The 22,199-nt window shown below is 27.2% G+C and overlaps 1 protein-coding gene across 5 annotated transcripts in view; it reads right to left on the reverse strand.

The window, feature by feature from the left end:
* Positions 1-9,487, reverse strand: part of fmt (phosphatase 6 regulatory subunit 1-like protein fmt) — a 65,842-nt gene extending 56,355 nt beyond the window's left edge. The window contains exons 1-7 of one of the 5 annotated variants that reach the window (XM_016072176.4): positions 9,384-9,487; positions 7,471-7,615; positions 5,116-5,161; positions 4,973-5,032; positions 3,461-3,540; positions 2,250-2,336; positions 213-399 (exon numbers count right to left, since the gene is read on the reverse strand). In XM_016072176.4, coding sequence (XP_015927662.2) covers positions 213-399; positions 2,250-2,336; positions 3,461-3,540; positions 4,973-5,032 — 414 coding nt within the window. In that variant the 5' untranslated portion in view covers positions 5,116-5,161; positions 7,471-7,615; positions 9,384-9,487. Of the gene's footprint in view, positions 1-212; positions 400-2,249; positions 2,337-3,460; positions 3,541-4,972; positions 5,033-5,115; positions 5,162-7,470; positions 7,616-9,160 lie in introns of all 5 variants that reach the window. The other 4 variants (XM_016072175.4, XM_071188416.2, XM_071188417.2 and 1 more) reach the window with 4 other exon arrangements.
* Between the last annotated feature and the right edge of the window lie 12,712 nt (positions 9,488-22,199).

A 22,199-nucleotide genomic window follows, 5' to 3' on the forward strand; every position in this document is an offset into this window, starting at 1 on the left:
ATTTAAATTTTGACAGTTTTTTCTTTCTTCAAAAAAACTATGGTTTAAATATTTATAAATAAAAGTTTTTGGTTTTATAACTATTCTTTTTAATAATTCAAAATTAGCGCTCATGAAGATGAAAATAAATTTTTAAAAAATCAGCTGAAAATTAATGATTTGTTGTTTCAGATACTAATTTAAGAAAGAAAATTAGAGAACATATCACTTACTGCTTCAGTTTTCTTCATAATCAACAAACCCATAGTCTTACTGAAAAAACTGGCCAATAGAGGATTTAAAGATTCGTCAGTATCTAAAAAGTCATATAGCTTTTTCAAGATGCCTTCATCACTAGCTATTGCATCATAAACTTGGGGATTGTCAAAAGTTAACAGTTCACATGCTCGATTCGCATACCTACAAAGATTGATACTAAATTCTATATCTTAAGGAAATGAAAGGCTCAGGGCAATATAGTGACAAACCACTTTTCCAAAGTAACATTTTTATATAAAACTGTTCCTTGGAATCTTTTTTATATAAGAATGCAAAGAAACATCTTACAGCCTATATAGATGCCTTCCCCAAAACTGCTTTTCTAAATTATTTAAAAAACATGGCTTAACATTATATTGCCCCAAGCATTTCAAATAAATTTAGGATTTGCAGTGTGTAAGAATTACACATTATATCCTGAATGAATTTTTACATAAAAATCAGATCGAATTGTTTTATGATTAAATATACCCTTTTCATAAAATCAATTCAATTTTTTTACCTTACAATTTAGAAAATATGATTCCAATAGTTTCAATCCAAGGAGCTATTATTAATTTTACTAGCTTACAGCAGAAACTTCTTATTGCCTACATAAATATCAAGGTGTTTACACTAAATTTGCTCTTCTGAACAATTTCAAAATGTGATTTGCACCTCTGAACAAATATTGTCTAAAGCACTTCAAATGCATTTATGATTTGCAATATACAAGAATAAATGATATCCTGAGTGACTTATTATATAATTTTTACATACATTATTTATTTATTAGATTAAAAGTTTTTGACCTTACGATTTTAAAAAAGTGATTCCTATAGTTTCAGTCAAAAGAGTAATTGAAATGCTATTTTTGCTATCTTAATCATATTTCTAAAACTAATTACATGGATCAAAAAATAGTTCTCTACATAATAGTTAATCATATTTTTTTATTCAATTTAATAATGATTAAAACAAATTTGAAATATAAGGTGCATTTATTTTTGCAGGGCATCAAACTAAACACTCATATGATTAAAATTTAAGAGAATAGTTGAACATAATGTAAAAAAAAAATTGAACTTGCCAATATTTTAAATTTACTACAATTCTACATTTTTGAGACTCAAGAATCTTAACCCGCTGACTGTTCTGGGCGCAAGAAGTGGTATTCAGGGTGCGTAGCCAAATCTTTCAACAAAAAATAAGCACCTTTTAAGTACTTTTTAAACACTCAAAAAATATTTTTAAGCACTATATACATTAATAAAATAAAATAATTTGCAAAGACTTTAGATGATCATGAGAAAACAACTAGTTTCTGACAAAGAACTCTTTTCTTGATTATATTAGCCATTATAAAATGATCTAGAGATTTTTCGGTTTGATATCAAAGGCAGGAAAATGAAACCTGAAATTGGGAATATCTTGCAAAATGCAGCTGAGTTGCACATGAGAAAGCAATAATCTCACCGAAACGAGCTCAGTAGACACACATACGGATTCCTAAGTATTTGACCAAACATGTAAAATGATTGACGCCTTCATATGCTATGGACCTACAGTACGGCAAAATGAATTGTGAAAACGTTGTATATAACAATGTAAAAACCACGCTTTTCTATAACACGTGGCAAAAATCGATATAATAACGAAAGAAAATCTCCTTTTTGAAAAAGGAAAATTAAGCACTTTTTAAAAACGCTATGCACCATGGTATTGTAATCTGCAGTACATAACTGGTTTTTTCACGTTATTAGTTACAGAAATAGTGTAAAAGGGAGAAATATTCGCCCACTTTCGCCTTTTTGCAAAACAACTAGTGGGTTAATATGACTAAAGAACAATTTTTCAGAGAGAAGATTGTGTTTAATTTTATAAGTAAATCATTAATTTTGAATAAAATTTGATTATTAGCACATAAGTTTTTTAGGGTTTTTATTTATAATAATAATTTAGGGCATTATTTTTGAAAATATACATGACAAATTTAAATTGAGGGAGCTTACCTATAGCGTTGCCTTTCATCTTCTTCTGGATCTGGTTCATTTAATATCAGTGAAACCGTTTTATTCAAAATTTCTGGTTCAATGAGGCTGGAAAAAATAGACATTTAATAAACATGACCTACAAATAGAATTTCATAAAACTACTTATATTTAATGAGATATAGAAAATGTTTTTAAGAGATATATCTATTTCATTTATTGAGATTTAATTGCAAAGACAAAAATAATATATTTTTAATAGTAATTGTTCTATTATATTAAATGTACAAAAAAAATTCCTTTTGCTATAAAATGACATTTATCTACTTTTGGAGATGTAAGAAAACAACTATATATAACCCTGCCAAATTATTAGAGCCACTATATGATTCTATGTAAATTCATAATTATCAGGTGATACTATACAGCTTTATTGTTTTTATGTGACTGAAACCGGTTTGAACTTGATTACGTTCGTGTATTAATTGGCTAAATTAGGCGATATATAATATAAATTCGACGATTGGATAAATTAGACGATATAATACATGAATATAGGATATTTATTATAGCAGGTATTGTATTAGTATACTTTAATAAATAGACGAAATTATTAGATGCACTGCATTTTTTAATAATTACATGATTTGCACGAGTTTATAAGCAACACTTTTATATTTAAACATACATGTAATGGGTCTTTATTCAGGAGATTTTTTATATACTTACATGTTTCCTAATTGTATTTATTTTTAACATATTGCATGACAATGCTAACCAACTGATACAGGAGCGTAAACAAATGCAAACCAGTTTCATCTGAGTAAAAACAATACAGCTGTATAGTATCACCTGATAATTGTAATTTAACACAGAATCTTAGAGTGCATCTAATAATATGGCCAGGGACTGTACATTCCCTGAACCTACACAGTTGATTTGTAAACTTTCGAGTAACACATCCCCTCGTTGTTTTTGATATACCATTTGGCAATGGTTTTAAAACTTTCTAACTCACTCTGAAGAATAAATCTGTTCAATTAGCAGTTATTACACATTTTTAGTGGCACTAATTTTAATGATGATTTAAGAAATACTGAAGAGAAAGTCCAGAATAATTAAAATTAACACTAAAAATAAATAAGCTTCAATTAAAAATATTTCATAAACTAAGATTATATTATGGAAAAGAAAGAAAAGATCTATTTAATATTTCTTAAAATATAACTTACAAATCTATAAGCTTTTTTGTTTGTGCCTTACATTCCTGGAGAATGTCTTCCTCATCCATTAATTCTTTCAGGGTCACATTCTGAAAGTAAAAAAATTTAAGATACAGTAAAAGATCCGGAACATACAGAAATTGGTACATTTAAGATATGCGAAAACTCTGGAGATTCCAAAATCTTGGCCCGTATATAAATATTGCTGTATTTTCTAGACAAAAACATACGTTTTAATCAGGGTTGGGGTTTTGGATGTCCTAAACTGGTTTTGGACAAGACACGTGGGTTTTACTATCTTAAAATGTCCTAAAGTGTTCTAAACCTTGAACGTTGATAAAAGGTAAAAATTCTATATGTGTAACTATTGTACATATAATAAATATATGTAATTATTATATGTACAATAGTTACATGTATTATAAATATATTATACATTATAAATATTTGATACTTTTTATACAATTTGCTTTAACTTATTAAAAGAAAAATAGTATAATATAATAAGAAAAGATTTATAACTTTTGAAGCTCATTGAACAACGAAAGTGAATATTTTATCTCTTAAATATGAATAAATATGTTTTTAATACTGATAAATTACTATTTTGCATTAAGATAAATAAATGCAATATTAAAAATAATAATAAAATTTTTTATTAAAATAAAAACTTGTCTGTTTCTTGTTCAAAAATTAATATTTTATTTTTCCCAATATTTTTTTTAAAAATTGTGACATAATTTGAATAAAAGGATTTTCGACAGTTTCAGACAAAGGGGTTTTGGACAGGACGATTTAAACCCTGGTTTCAACCATGGATTAATCCATTCTGACCTAAACCTTGCCAACTCTGGCCTTCGTAAAAACAAATCATAATAGAATCAATCATAAATAAATCATAATCATAATATAAGTGAAAAAATAAAATAGTTGTCTATAAAAATTATGAAATATAATTAAAAAACGAATTTGCAGCCTAGGGGAAAAAATTCAAGAGTGGAAGAGAAATAAAATTGTTTTCAATTCATCTAATTATCAGTTATTTTAATAATTTAGCACCAAAATTCTCAGTTTTCTATATTACTGTATTCGCCAGAAAAAATGCTGCACTGAAATAAAATCAAAATAGCTGTTTACAGAAAAAGAATAAATACAAAGCGAAAAAAGTTATGATCTCATTTTAAATTTGATTTTTCAGTTATCTACATTGCTATATTTTTATGTTAAAAAAATGTGGGAAAAAAACTTGTATTAGAAGGACTCATATCAAACAAATTTAAGATAGTGGGGAAAACATAATAGACAATTTAAATATTAAACATAAATAACTTTAAAAAATATTAAAGAAACTGATGCTTTAATTAAAAATCTTAAGCATATCAGAACCCCCCTCATAGTAAATAATAAAGATAAAAGTAAAAATTACTCTAATAGTTTTCTTGCCATTAAGAAATTTTTAAAAACAAATAAAAGAATGAAGAACTACCATACAGAAATTAGAAGAAAATAAGGATAATTTACCTCCTTGTCTAACAGTGTTTCAATGCAAGACCCAGTGATCAAATTATATCGCCAAAACATCTGAAATGTAATAAAAATATTTTGTATTTTTATAAATTAAGCATAATAAATGGAAGAATATATTAAATGAAACAAATGCATACTTGGTTTTATTTGCTAGCTCCCACACCTACAGTAAAATATTTCATACTGAAAATAGAGAGAAAAAGAATTTCATAAAACTATAATATGAATTCATAATATTAAAAAAAAATTCTCATAAAATTTAAAATTAGAGTGTTTATTATCACTTTCTATAAAATAAGTTATTTATCTAAAAAAAAAGTACTTTGGCCTCATGCCAAAGATATTTTGGATGTATGACGCTTTCTTTAGATTTAAAAGTGCTTCTGAAATGTGAGAAGAACTATTTCTGGAATGTCATGCTTTACAAACAAAGAAAAAATGGTCAACAATATCACTATCATCGGTAATAAGCTCATGTATTTTGCATTCCAGGATTTTAAATAGATAAATAAAGATGAGAAAAGGGTGGTAAGAGTGAATGAAGATAATGACTAAACGCCGAAGCTTCCATAATGGCAAAATTCAATTCATAATCAACAACATTTAATACATTTTTTCAATCAGGTTTTGATAGATATTGAATCAACTTATTTGCAAAGATTTTCTACAGTTGTAGTGGTGTGGTTAAGGATTATGTTTAACTAAGACCAAGGGTGATTGTGACATTAAGTGAAAAATCCTGAAAATTTCATATGCAAAAAATCAATACCAAGATATCAATTTGTATACCATATATGATTCAAATTTAGCATAATTTTTTATAAGTAAGATTTATAATGATGATATCACACCTTTATAGTAAATAATTTAAGAAAAATCTTAGTTCTTGCAAGTATCGCGATGTTATACTTATAAAATCATGTGAATATGAACCGCGATATTGGAATTCAAAATCCCGTAAATATGAATCGCAAAGAGTAACTTTTAAATTAAGCAAATACGAAAATTTTTGCTTGATATTCAAACCACATGTAGATCATGTTATCTTCCATGATTATCATGATATTAGTGAATTCCTGAGCAGTTTCAAATATTCAAAATGGCAAAAATCAGCCAAACCAAAAGAATCAATTGGTGGATTTCTACCCATTGGCACAAGAATCATGTGTATGTAAGCTTCTCGTTAGCGGGAATCAGCGAAACTTTCAAATGTTGAATTTCAGATTACGTAATTCTGTGAAAAGTTTGCCGGATTATAAGTTTTGATTATCGAAAGTCCAAGAATCAATGGTCTTAAGAAAAGCGGAATTCAGAAATATTCTCAGAAAAATCATATGCCTTGCTCGTAATTTTTAGACTCATAAGGATAATATGAAAAACCCGGAATTCCCGGATACCATCGGAATACAATCACCTCTGTAAGACAGTAAAAGGCCAAGTTATTCCAAATATGCCTATTTTTATCATGATATTTAAAAACTTAATAAATATTTTTAATTCTCATAAATAATACTAGAAAGATACCATAGTCTATTTTTAATTATAAGTAAAAAAATCTGAATCAAACGGAAAAATTTCAATATTCTCGATACAAGAGCTTTGGTTTTAATTGGTTTATTAGCTAAGTAAATATTAAAAATTCATATCCCAAACGAAATCCTCTGTAAATAAGAAAAATTATAAAACTTAAAATTTCAAAACTTACTTGAAATATTTAAAAATTTATCATTATATACTTATTTAAACTTTATTCTGTATGCTCATTTTATAACAAATTCAATATTGTTGAATAAACAAGTATATTATAGTTCTGAATAGCTACGATCAAAGGATAGCAATAAGAAAATTAATAGAAATTACATGAAAATTGCCATACAACTAATGTATAATGTTAACAATTATGATGAAATAGTCTATTTTGAGACAAAACAAAACAGATCAAAACAGGAAACTGAATATTAGGACATATTGAATGAAAAATGTCCCTAGGAGAAAAAAAAATGCTTATCATTCAATAAAAAACAATCGCAATTAAAGACATCCTAGTGTAATAAAAACTTGATCAGTATACACTATTAAATTTTTAAACTGAGTCAAGTTAAATTTTTTAAAGTTATTGAATTACATTATCTTAAAAAACATTAAAGATGCAAAATTTTATTTTCTATAAAATTTTTAAAACAAATACCAATATCAATAGGCTTAAGTCCTTACATTATCTGAAACTTAAAATTTTCCCCAAAAGCTCTCCTTAACCCCTTGGTGCCGCAAAATATTTTTATAATTTCCTCATAATTTTATGATCAAATTTAAAAAATTTTTAAAACAATTATTCATATTGCCTTATTACACAATAAATTAAATACTTATAAGAAAAATGACACACATTAAATATTTAACATTACAAAGAAATATTACTTCAAGTTATTGTACATTGAATACGTTATTAAAATTTGTAATATGGAAAACTTGTTAAAAGAAATAGTGCATACCAAAAATGTATTTTATCATTTCAAGAACAAGAAAGAAGGCTTTTAGGATTATCTACATGTCACTACTAGCAGCTCTTCCACAAGTAAAATACCGAACTGTAAATATTCCCTGTAAGATGGCTGAAAACTTATTCTATACATAAACCTGAAAGAAAAGAAAAATTAAATTTAAGTTAAATCTCCATAACAGGTTTTTTCTCACACCTTATATATATTTTTAATTCATTCCCCTTTCCTATTCTTAATTTTAAAATAATTAGACACACAAATAGACTTGAATCTCAATATTACAAGCAAATTCATTTGAAACCTCTACTATCAGCGTAATTTTTATTAGATTTTCACTACAGCAACTTATGGCATTCAATTATTACTTACACTCTGATATCTTCATAGCTGCCAACATGGATAAGAAAAAAACCAGGAGATTTTACAAAATAACATGTTTCATAATGTACTAAATATTTTAGACATAGGGAAATTTATAGTCATCAAAATAGAAGGACTGCAAATTTTTCCTGTTATGAATAGCAATAAATGAACTTGAAATGTTATGTATTATGTTCAATTATAATTTTAAATAGTAATAGGCATTAATTCATCAAAGATAGTTGAAAGGTTTCTTCATCCATTTAAAAAATTCTGAATAAAAATAAACTGAACACTTTAGAACAAAATAAAAGGTTGTAAACTTATTTTTATAAATGAGGCTTGCTTCATTATGTATTAGTAATACATATTTAAGTATTCAAGCAAGCAATAATAATTTGTCCAGAAATTCTATTACAATAGGGACTTTTTTTTCAGAAACAGACTCACAATTTTAGGGAATTTTCTAAAATGTACAAAAACCATTAGAATTTTTATTAAACCAGTAGAAACTGGCAAAATCCAGTAGAGTTGGCAGCTGTGTTGTATCCTATAAATATAAAAATGAGCATTGCTTTATTTTTCTACTCATGAAATTTGTTTTGAGCTTAAAATTCTGAACACAGAAGGTAAAAACATTAAAATGCATGCATTATTAAGACATTATAACATAACTATAGTTAAACATAGCCCAACACAATTGCAAAAAAGACATTTTAATGTTGTTTATACATAATAGCTTGAATGTTGTCATTTTAATTGTAAGAGGAAATTTATAGATTTTAAGATAAATGCTTAAAACGGGATTAAAAAAATAAGCTATTGAGGGAAGAAAAAAATTTTTGCCTAGATTCTATACTTAAGTATAGAATCTAACTTTTGACTAAATAGGAAAAGAAGTTTTGTTTCAAATAATTTTGTAAAACTTAATAATGCATGTAAACTTTATTTTGCCGAGAACCGTAGATATATACAACAAATACGTATCCAAGAGTGCAAAATTATAAAAATAAAAAGCTAATTTTTGAAGACAGACGAGGCTTTTAATTGTGTCTTACCAGAGTGTCAATTTATAATGTGTAGTACTTACCAAATATTTTGCGAAAGCAAAATATAACGATAAATAGAATTATACACACAAAATATTATCTACTTTTAAGTTTAAAGAAAAATTAAAACAAATTTAGCTATCTCTCTTTTTATTTTAATACATTTAAAGTAATCATGCATGGCGAAACGCAACGTTGATTTCTTAACTTGTCTTTTGTTTCAACAATTAAAAACAGAAATTATAGACTAAATTTGTATATATATAATATACCTTGATACACCTAATTTAATTTTTGAGAGGCGTCAATTTGATAGGGTCAAATGTATTCGAAATAAAGATAATCTATCGAATATAATAACTCTTTTAAAAGCTTAATTCACGCAAAAATTTGAAATAGCTTATTCTTGCCTTCATTTTTATTTAATTGATCATTTAAATAGATGTTTTTGATGCTTGAAGTTATATGCGACACTTAATACGACTTACAAACTACCTCTGTTATGTTTTGGCTAGCGCTGGCGGGAAAACAACAACAATACAAAAGATGGCGAGGAGAAGTTCATCCGTTATCGATATTGCAAGGAGAATCGATTTTTGCTTCATAATGCAGAAACAGATAATACGAAAAACATTAACTTTCACTTCTATCAAAATATATACTGGGAATATTTCTTCATAATTCTGGGAATATACTGGGAATTTTCACAAACAATATCGTCATTCATTTTCATGAAAAAAAATCTTTCGATTTTTCGTGTAATAATTATAAAGTTTCTAGATGATCGCAAAACTTCGTATTTTTTCCTTTGCGCGTGGCACTGCGATTACTTATGCATGAATTATTAATTAATTATGAGATTTTTATTTGCCCGAATGTAATTCCCCATTGGTTGAGGTCCCATATGTAGTAACAGACGTTACGAAAGTACAAAAATAACTGAAAAAGTTATGTGTACAGATACGCGGAGCACTACTAGTTAGGGGGAAGACAGAATGAAAATCTATGAGGTCAGGGTGTTGAGTTTTAGCTGAAATGAGTAGAACTAGCCCATTATCTTAATGCTCAACAACGGAAGATGGGCCGCAATGACCAGGAGATAGAGCAATTGCATCCCAATGAAGCGACCCAGTTTTGAATCCCAGCGAGAACTGGTAGATTAGAATTCTCGTTCCTGCACTCACTGGCCACACGCTGACGTAATACATCCCCAGTGGTAGACGGATCATGGGTTAGAATCCTCTTGCCATCGGGCAAACCGTGGGGTGTTTTTGTGGTTTCCCTCTCATAGTAATGCAAAGGTTTAGTTCAATCTAAGAGTTTTCTAAGAATGCTATTCTTTGTCCCACTGTCTGATCCAATAGTTCCCTTTTCTTCTGGGTTGATTTCAAAAGTGCAAGATTAGAGAGTTGAAGATTGATATTAGTATACCCGAAATTGGGTCTGCTACTCAACTCCAATTTAAACTTGAAATCATAGATATAAAGGCAGAAAGATCAATCACTCGACCAAACGGACGTCACGGTGAACGTTGACATCACTAGTCTAGTAACTAGTTTGTACTCTATATCTACGCCCTCTAGTGAACTGCGGTTTTTGTTTATTGCAGCTGTACATAATTTGTTCTTTTTTTATTTAATTTTTATAAGTTGCAATGATTAATAATAATTGATAACCTTTAGTCTCTTTGCCAGAAAAATCTGAAATTCGCAAATTTTATGACACATTTTTTTTCAGATTTTTTTAAAGATTTTATAATTCGTAAATTTTAAAATTAAAAAAAGAAAAAAAACTAATATGTCCTTAAAATTTAATTCTTTATATCATTCTGAAATTCAAATATTTGAAATAAAATAAAACACACAATTTATGTACTTACAAAAAATAAATAAATAAATAAAATAAAGAACATTATAGTAAACATTCCGAGCTAGCCTGTTAGCGTACAATTAGTTTGCTAGAAAAGCGTTTTCTTGGTTTTCATTAGTGTGTAATGGAAATTCTAATTATTTTCCTTCAAAATTTCATTATTCTCATTTCATTTACTCCTCTATTTCAATTACAAGGCACTAGCACTTTGATATCTGGGTCGTGTTAAAAGTTAAAAATATAGGAAAGTGTTTCACAACATCCACTAAGATGACAAATTGTCTGTCAAGGATGATAAAAAATATTAATGGTTAAAAAAAGAATTAATTTCGATAATGAACATTTAGCTGTAATGCGATTATTGTTCAGTTATCTAAAAGACTTTTTCGTTGTTTCCTTTGCATTTAATGCAACATTTGATTTGTCTAAATTTTAATTTAATTTTAAATAATATATAGGTTACTACAAAAGCTTTTATAAACATGATTTTTCTCTGATATTTAAATTGCAAGTTACTTTGATTTCTGGGTCGTGTTCAAAGTTAAAAATATAAGAAAAGTATTTCACAACATCCACTAAGATGACAAATTGTCTGTCAAGGATGATTAAAAAATTAATGGTTAAAAAAATAATTCATTGCGATAATGAGCATTTAGCTGTAATGCTATTATTGTTCAGTTATCTAAAAGACTTTTTTGTGGTTTTTCCTTGCATGTAACGCAAAATTTGATTATTTCTATTTAGTCTTAATTGAAATAAGTTATTTTCATAACTTTAATGATTATGATTGTACTCCAAGTAACTTATGAGTAATTTTGATTTCTGGGCTGAATTAAAAATAATAAGGACGTTTCCTTATATTCACAAAGATGATAAGCCATCTATCAAGGATGGGAAAAAAATTATTGATTATTTAAAAATAACTTCTTTTAGATAATGAACGTTTAGCTGGAATACCTATTACTGATAAAAACAATCTGAAAAACGCATTTGTAGTTTTCCTTAGCATGTAACGCAAAATTTGATAATTTAATTTTATTTAAAATAGGTTATTTTTATAACTTTCATAAGTATATAATTGTATTTCGATACTTAAATTGTGGCTTATTTTGTTTACTGGTTGAGTTAAAAAGAAGAGCTTTTCGTTTATATTCAGCAAGTTGATACCTTATTTATTTCATAATTTTATAACCGTCGTCGAACAGCCGACCTAATTATGTGTTTACGCCTACTCATATTCAACTCCGTAAATTCAATTTTAAATCATATCCAGAAGACAGGGAGAGTCCTGGATCAAGTATTGAGAGAAATGTGCCTCCGTGGTGGTCTTCTTGATGGAACTAACCCGCATTTACGTTACATGGAGAGGAAAACCACGAAAACATCCCACGGTTAGCCTGACTTCAAGGAGACTTCTCATCTTCTGAACCACAACGGCTAGGCCTGATTAATAATAAAAATGGTTGCTTATAAAAAAATAATTTCATTGAGATAAAGATGAACATTTAGTTGCAATCCTATTGCCTCCAAGCAATCTGAAAAACATTTTCATGGTTTTCCTTTGCGTGTAACGCAAAATTTGATTACTTTAATTTCAACTTAATCTTGGTTAAAATAAATTTTTTTTATAACTTTTATAAACATTGTTTTACGCCGATATTTAAATTGCACGTTACTTTGATTTTTGGAATGAGTTTAAATTACAAAAAATATGAAGAGCATCTCGCTATATTCACCGAAATAATTGACTCTCTGTCAAAGACGCTAAAAAAATGATTTATTATATAAAAAAAATCATGATGATTACTGAGCATTTCGCTGGAACTCCTTAAGCGTCAAGCAATCTGAATGATATGATTATAATAATTTGAATAATTATTTGTGCAAAGGCATTAATAAAGATCGGAAATTAATAGATAATACGATCGAATTCATAGTAAATGCTACGAATAATTATTTTTATAAAAAAGATTTTTATTTTTAATTCTTATCGGAAAATTTAACAAATTTACGGTTGCATGGCTTATATTTTGTTAAAAAAAATGTGTCATTAATGTGCATTTTTGATTATAACGATTTTAAAACAATGATAGTAAACTTATAAAATTCAAATGATTTTAGTTTTGAACTCGTTCTGTTAAATCATATTTTTAAATATAAAAAAATGCTAATATCATCATCTATACTTCAGTTATAATAGAACCAGACGCTTCAAACTAATAACTATGGTTGAATAAGCAAATATCCTTCCTTCGGTTTGAATTAACCTAAGTTCTGAAAACCGAAACTAAACAAAACCGAAACTATAGTATATAATTGCTCGTAATCTGAATAATCTGCTTTTTAAAACTTCAATAAACAAACAAATAAATTATGAGTAATGAATAGACATCTTCAAGCAATATACAAAATAATATACTGGTTTACGGAAATGAAAAAATTTTAGAATTTAAATTAAATTGCTTTTTAATGATCAACGCTGATTACGCGCAATGCTAAGGTACGGCGGGGATGTCAGAAAATAATCCCTAGGACGACGCGAAGGCCACTTTTTGTGCGTAAAACCGGTCTGTCAAAAGCGTGTTGCTTTTCTCAAACCCCCCGGGGAAAGTTAAATGTCCTTATCCCCTATATTAGTCCCTGCTTAAAATATAATAAAAACTACATAGAACATATTAGTCTGGAGTGCTTGAGAGTGTGGCAGTTATAATACAAAACATTGTTTTTTATTGTATATTATTTAGATTAATGTTAGATTGATAAAAAATATTTATTTTAGATTGAAAAATAAAGTAATGTTCTAAAAAAGGATGCTATTTATTCTCAATTTCTAATAGCATGACAGCACTATTAATAAGATATTAAGCAATATTTGTCATAAAAAAATTGATCAAGAGAAGAAAAAAAAACATTTGGGGGGGAAAGACAGTGAAATGGATCATAATTGAGTAATGTCGTAGATTTGTCTAAATTAAATTAAAAATTATGCCAAGAAGATTTTCTCCCAGGAACATTTATAAAGCATCTTCAGCGCGTGGTTAGGCCACATGCGCTGACATAATTTAAAGTAAAAAAACTTATGTTTTGCTAAAAAAAAAAAGGAATAATTAATTAATAAATAAAACACTGTTAAAATAAAATGCCAGTCATAGAAAAACAATTAACAATATTTAGTAAAAAAAAGAAGATTAAATGAACGCTACATAAAAGGCCTAGCCGAGAATGCCAGGTGGAGCAAAACACTGGACATACTGCGCTGGAGGAAAGTAGTCACTGTACTCAAGGGAGAGAAAAAATGTTCTGCTTGGGTTGTCATAGCTACTAGAGAAACTCGCCAACCGGGAGAGCGAGTTCACAGAAAATGTTCGTTAATCGCTACACTGGCGCAGCTGGTCGCTGCACATCTAAATAATTAATTAAATAGCAGAGGAAGGTGGAGTAAGATGACGAAATTAAGCTTTTCAAATATTTTTTGATTTTCAGACAATGATGTTCTATGCTCAGTAAATAGTACTTCAGTTTATAGATAATCCTCACTATGGAATGTCTCATACGAGTCTTTCTACAATAATTCATAGCTGTTTACAGAAATAATGTCTTATAAATACAGACGATAATAATGTCTTATAAATACAGAAGTAATGTATCTTATAAATTTCAAAATGCAGGAAATCGTTCCTTCCCAAAGTTCTGTTAAAAAAAAATAATACAATTTAAAGCTGTTATAAAATGCAGCATACCCCGAAATGTAGTAATTTTTCATGATGTAAGTGCTTGTTGAGCAGGGCTCTAATTGACAAACCCCAAGGCCCAGACAGGGTAACCCTTCTGTAAAATATTTACCTTGAGATGCTAAATAAAATTTAGAAAAAATAAATTTGTGTATCATCTTTCAAATTACTTGTTTTTTCTATAAAAAATATTTTTTTAAACCATTTAAATAAATACTGTAATACACTTGAATTTATGCAACAAAGCGAGCGTCATTGTGGGGGATTATAATTCCCTCTCGATAATTAGAAATCTCTATAAATGTCGCCCTCAACATATGTTATTCACATAATGAAAATTTTTATCGACCTATTATCGACTTAAATTTCTTCAAGTGATAAAAAAGAAAGTGGTAAAAATAATCTTTCTTTTTGCCAGTATTTTGGACATTTAAAAAAGTTTTTTCTTTATGTTTCACACATAACTATTAAATAACTATTGTGTTTTTTTATGTTTCACGCATAACTATTAAATAACTATTGATAACTATTAAATAACTATTGATCACTATTAAATAACTATTGATAACTAATAACTTAAAAGTAACTATTGTGACTGTAATTTAATTTCATCCTCCACAAAATTAGGCCCCTTCTATGCCTATGCGTAACAAGTTTTATTTTGAGAATATTTTATGTGGAAGAAGAAAAAAAGTAAAGCAAGTAGAGCACTTTTTTGTGCAGCGAAGTTACATGAATTAAAGAAATAAATTTGAGTCCCCACTTCTTAAAAACGATACTAACTTATATTATTTGAAATGAATTTCATAACTCAATGTTAGAGAAATATTAAAATGGCCTTGACAAGTGCTACAAACTGTAATTGAGTCTCAGAAAACGAGTTCGTTATCTTTTTCCACTCCCTCCTTCATTTTTTAATTTTAGACTATTTGCGTACAGAAGAAAAAAAATGACTATGTGTATAAAATTATTTCACACATTTTAAACAAAATGAAATAAAACAGCCATTTCGTTTTGGAACCCATGCTGAAGTACTTCAGTTTGGAGCTCTCAAATCTTTCTATATACAGTCCATGGCCAATTTATTAGGCGCACTATAATATTCTATGTGAAATATTAATTATCAGGTGATACTATACCGATTTATTGTTTTTAGGCTACTGAAACCGGTTTGCAGTTGTTTACGTTCATGAGTCAATTGGTTAAAATCGACGATGTATAATATAAATTCGACGATTGGATAAATTAGACGATATATTATACAAATTAGAATATTTATTATACCAGGTATTATATTAGTATATCATAATAATTAGACCAAATTATTAGGCACACTAGTAGTAAGAGCAGGCATATATGCGGCGGAAGTGATGGGCAGTCAAGGGGTGCTTATTTCTGCCCAACTGGAAAATGCTTATTTCTGCCCACCTGCAAACCGGAAGTTGCTTATTTCTGCCCGCCTATAAACCGGAAGCTGCTTATTTAGTTAAGATATTATTATTAATTAAGATTTTACATAGCATCTCAAAGTGCGTCCAATAATTTTGCCAGGGATTGTATAATCGCTAACATATTTTGGCCCATTGTGGGACTTCTAATTTGTCTATAAAAATTCCCTTTGTTAGGATTGTTTAAAATATTAAACTATAATTCTCGCCAAATTTAAAAATTATAACTTAATATTAAGGGGAGATATTTGGCAATTTGTATGCGTAGCGTCGGGGACGAATATATCCTCATGTATATAGATAATTTCTGTCCGGATTAGGATAAACTATTAGGATAAGCTATATCCTAACAATTGTGATTAACTAATGAAATATAGATAAAATCCAAACTCCCCGGACAGAAATTATCTATATACATGAGGATATAGTTATCGCGACTCTCTCACGGTCTGTCAATATCCGTTAATACGACACCTAGTTTTAAAATTAAGTAAGTTTTTATCATTTTTATTATATCAAATAAGAAAATTAAAGTACTCATAGCCGCAATAAATTAATTACGTAATAGTGTCCTTCATTAAAAGCAAATGACGGAAAACTATACGAATTATAATACGAATAACAAAACTAATGTGAGTTGTTTCTATAATTTATAACATTATTATTTTCTAATATTTACTTGAATCACACTTACACTACTCCTGTTTTATAAAAATATTTTTTGTATAACTTAAAATTACTTGTTGAATATTTACGTTTCGAGGATTTTTGAAAACTTATGATGACTTCAATATGCGTAAATAGTTAAAATTGTTACTGTTTGCGATATAAAATTGATTTTTGAAAGAAAAAACCGATATTAACTTTAAGAACTTAACAATTTAAAAAAAATAATCCTTTTCTGTAGAAAACTTTAACTTTTTTTTAATAATTCATTGAGTTAATGTGGTATGATATTCAAATAGCGTTTATTTTACTTTGTAGATATGTGAAATATGTGGAAAAATATTCAGCATAAAAAGAATATGGTTCAACATTTGAAAATTCACTCAAATGAAAAAGACTTTAAATGTCGTTTATGTGATAAGGTGATTAATCGAAAGTGTAACTTGAATAGACATTTAAAAACTCATGAAAAATCGAGAAACTTTTGAATGTGAAGAATGTGAAAAGACCTTTTTCGAAATGATAATTTAAAGAGACACTTACTGACTCATTTAGTTTCGCATAAACTTAATTTGTGTAGTGAATTTTTTAAGTTAAAATCTTAATTACTCAATCATATCCGATCCATTCACACACCATCTTGTTCAAGAAAAAAAGAAATATAGATCATTCCACAAATAACAATAAAAAGATGAGAAAAAAAAATGTGAAAATGCATAGGAAGTATTTAAGAAAGAGACAACGAGAATTAGGAAACTATGAAGTTGTGATCCAGTCCCGCATATCTCAAGCTTTTAGGAAAGTTTTTTCGTCTAATTCATAGAGATGGGAGTCTGGATGGAGGATGAACTTTGTAGAAAGTAGTATTTAAATATGGGTCCTTGTCCCGCTCTCTGAATGATTCATAGTACCAACGGATTCTCTTGCCATCATGATTTGAAATTAATGTTAAAATGATTTTATAGAAAATATTTATTGATCTAACTTAAAGTAATCATCTTAAAATCTTAATGAACTAGGAAACAATGTAACATTTTTATTTCTTTTTAACAAAATTTTCTATTTTTTCAGAAAATATGTAAGTTTTTGCAAAAAAATTTTCTCTTTTAGGAAAATTTTTTTTTCTCTTTGTTAAAAGTTTGCTATTTTTATAAAAAATATTTCAAACTTTTTCACAAAATTTTCTATCTTTTAAGAAAATATTTACGCTTTAACAAAAAATTTTCTCTCCTAAGAAAAATTTTTAACTTTTTGTTAAAAATTTGCTAGATTTATAAAAATATTTCAAATTTTTTAACAGATTTTTCTATCTTTCAAGAAAATATTTACGTTTTTACGAAAATTTTCTATCTCTTAAGAAAATATTTTAACTTTTTGTTAAAAATTTTGCTAGTTTTATAAAAATATTTCAAACTTTTTAACAAAATTTTCTACTTTATGAGAAAATATTCATGTTTTTTTTTTAAAAAAATTTTGTCTCTTAAGAAAATATTTTAACTTTTTGCTAAACATTTTCTATCTTTTAAGAAAATATTCATGGTTTAACAAAAAATTTTGTCTTTTAAAAACTTTTTTTAACTTTTTGTTAAACATTTCCTATCTTTTAAGGAAATATTTATGTTTTTACAAAAAATCTTCTATCTTTTAAACATTTTTTTTGAACTTTTTGTTAAAAATTTGCTAGTTTTATAAAAATATTTCTAACTTTTTAACAAAATTTTCTATCTTTTAAGAAAAATATTTATGCTTCTACAAAAAAATCTTCTCTTTTAAGAAAATATTTTAACTTTTTGTTTAAAATTTGCTAGTTTTATAAAAATGTTTAAGTTTTTGCTAAAATCTCCTAGTTTTTCAAAGAATTTTATATATTTTTCTGAAACTTTTTGTATTAATTATTAAAGAGTGTAATTTTTTCTTGATAATATAAACTTTTTCACATGTGAAAATGATCAATAAAGACAAAATATATTTTAATAAAATAAATAACATTTCACTCAAAGTATCATCCAACCACTTCTGCGAGCATACATCATATGTTTCTTAACAATTTTCTGAGAAATAGTTGTATTCCCACGTTCTATAACAAGTATGAAGCACTATGTTACACTTTATATTATGACTAATTGATAAAACGTGGATAAACCCCAAACGTCCTGGGCAGACATTATCTTTGTAAAATTTTGTGAGGAATAGATATCATGTTCAAGTTCTGTAATCAGTATCATTTAAATATATACTTTCAAATAGAAAGGCTATAAATAGTTTTAAATTTACTAGTATTTTCAAAATAAAGTAAGTTATTTGCATTATTATAATTTTAAATAATAATAAAATGAATATGTTTTAAACATAAATGAATTTATAGCGGAATTCCTTTATATGTTTCTTAGATTTAAATTAATTCATTTGTAATTTTAAAGAAATTTAATATATAATTGATAATACTATGTAAATATGTCATTATTCATTTTCTAATAGAAAATAAAATTAATTCAAATATTTTTTTCATGAGATTGAAAAATAAGTACTTTAATATAATAATTATACTATATTAGTTGATAAAATTATAAGTTTAAAGATGAAAAAAGTTTATTAATGTATTTAAAAATATGTTTGAATAAACACCGTAGATATATTGTTATATATTAGTTTTTAATTAAATAATAATTTTTTTCGTAAATGATTTTATGGAAAATTAATAAAATTTATATTTTTTAAATATCTATATTAATACGTGTTGGAGCTCTTGCAAAACTAAAAATTAGGTGAAATCAAAGGCATCTGTCCAGTTTCCAACTAACAACCATTCATTGCTAATATCATATTCATTTTTTCATCATTAGTGTGATTGCATAATAGATTAATTAAATCATAGATTATAGTTTTGTAAAAATATTTCAAACTTTTTATTAACATTTTCCAGTTTTCAGAAAAAATTTTTTATTTTTGTAAAAATTTCTAACATTTCAGAAAATATTTCTTATTTTTATGAAATTTTTCTATCTTTCAGTAAAATATTTTTGCTTTTTGTAAAAAATATCCTAGTTTTGTAAAAATATTTTCAAACTTTTTATTAACATTTTCCAATTTTCAGAAAATATTTTTATTATTGAGAGAAACTTTCTAATATTTTTATTTTAGTAAAAATAATATCTATCTTTTAAGAAAATAAATTAATTTTGGAAAAATTTTCTAGTTTTTCAAAGTAAAACCTTAAGTTTTTCCTCTGATCTCTGTACATACACAGGATACTGATTAACAAAAAAAAGCCCACTACTTGTCGTCGGACTAAGCGTAGGAGATTTTCGTGGTTTTCCTCTTCATATAACATGGGTACTCACAAAGTCCACTTCGAAGACATGTATTGTCTCAAGATCTAGGAGTTCCCTTGTCTTCTGGGTTCAAAAATGACAAGACTGCATTGATAACCGTAAATCCAAACGATAGGGATAAATATATAGTCTTATAAAATAACATTCATTGACTTAAAATTAATATGCCTTTAAGTCTAATACTTTTAATATTCACAGTACTTAATAAATACAATTTTTTATTTTAATATTGAATCAATTTATTTAAAATGTATTCATTATTATTGATTAGGTTAATAATAATTGCAGTCATTCATATCAACTATACTTATATTAAAAATAGCTAAAATAAAGAGTTATTAATATATTCTCTTTCTAATATTTAAGTATAGATGGAGCCACTAGAATAAGAGCATGTGCTTGATATCATTTATTTATTATGTAATAATTAACACATGTATGGCCAGTACCGTTGCCACCCAGAAAAAGTTATAATGACATTAAGAGGGGCAGAAATAATTATTTAATAACTGCCAAAGATTTAGTGAAAAATATATCGATGAAACTGTAGGATGATATCGTTATCAAATCCTTTTCATTTATACACGTGTTCAGAATACAAAAGTTTAACTTATTAACACATATCTGACCAAGCATTCGTGGGTCAGTGGTTATGATATCCAACTACTGACCCACGAAGGCTTTTTGATGGCGTGAGTTCGATCCTCAGCCTTAATTATATTTAATAAATAATATTAAAACAGATTTAAATATTAAAATAGATTTAAAGTTATTTTATTTCTAAAATTCTCACATAGATGGCGCCACTAGAGTAAAAGTATGATATCATTTATGTGTTACGTAATAAGAGATGACGTCATAACTTCATAATGTACAATATCACCCCAAATGACAAAGTTTCTAAGTGTTGCCATCCTTAAAAACTAATATTAAAAATAATAAGTGTTGCCACTCTCAAAAAACTAATAAATTAAATAATATTTAAAAAACGAAACTAAATTAAAAACAGAAACCGAAACTAAAAATATATTAGGCTTAAGAAAAAAAGAAATAAGCTCCCCATGACGCTGCAGACGAAGTTTCGATTTTCAGGCGGGCAGAAATAAGCAAGCGGGCAGAAATAAGCAACTTCCGGTTTGCAGGTGGGCAGAAATAAGCAACATCCAGTTGGACAGAAATAAGCACCCCTTGACTGCCCATCACTTCCGCCGCATATATGCCTGCTCTTACTACTCACACTGTAGTTTTTAATAATTACATGTGTTGCACGATTTTATATGCAATAATTTTATGTTTAAACATACATTTAATGGGTTTTTATTCAGGGGATTTTTTATATACTTCCTATTTGTATCTATCTTTAACGTATTGCATTACAATGTTTACCATACATAATTGTAAACTAGTGCAAACCGGTTCCAGCCGAGTAAAAACAATAAAGCTGTATAGTATCACCTAATAATTAAGATTTTACATAGCATCTCAAAGTGCGTCCAATAATTTTGCCAGGGATTGTATAACCGCTAACATATTTTGGCCCATTGTGGGACTTCTAATTTGTCTATAAAAATTCCCTTTGTTAGGATTGTTTAAAATATTAAACTATAATTCTCGCCAAATTTAAAAATTATAACTTAATATTAAGGGGAGATATTTGGCAATTTGTATGCGTAGCGTCGGGGACGAATTTTATCCGTTTTTATAGCTATTATTCGCTCTTTTCAACAAAAAAAAAATATATATATATCTATAATTTTTTAATAAAGAACACTTTATTCACGTTAAAATATTGAAAAATAAATAAATAAAATAACATTTAAAAAATAACCTCTGACCAGGATCGAACTCCGGACCCCTCGCACTAAAAATTTCTTTGTTAACTACACAGCGGTGCTACTGAGAATGCCACGCCTCACAAGCAGCGAATTCTTTAAAGAACTTCTCTGCGGCTTTTCAACGGAAGCTATTTTGGCTCATTGTGTTCCCCATAATTGTCTCTTAAAAATTCCTTTGGTACGATTGATAAGTATATAAAACTATAATTTCTATTCAAGATTGAAAATTATAAGTTAATATTAAGGGGAGATATTGGGAAATTTTTATGCGTAGCGTCAGAGCCGAATTTTAGCCGCTTTTTAGTAATTATGCACTGTTTCCGAAAATAAAATAATACTTTTTGAATAAAGAACATTTTATTCAAGTTAAAATATTGAAAAAGAAATAAAAAATATAGAATAAATAAAGAAAAACATTCTGTAACATTAT

Source organism: Parasteatoda tepidariorum, chromosome 12 (assembly GCF_982258835.1).
Source record: "Parasteatoda tepidariorum strain Cologne lab strain chromosome 12, Ptep-v5.0, whole genome shotgun sequence".
Taxonomy (NCBI): domain Eukaryota; kingdom Metazoa; phylum Arthropoda; class Arachnida; order Araneae; family Theridiidae; genus Parasteatoda; species Parasteatoda tepidariorum.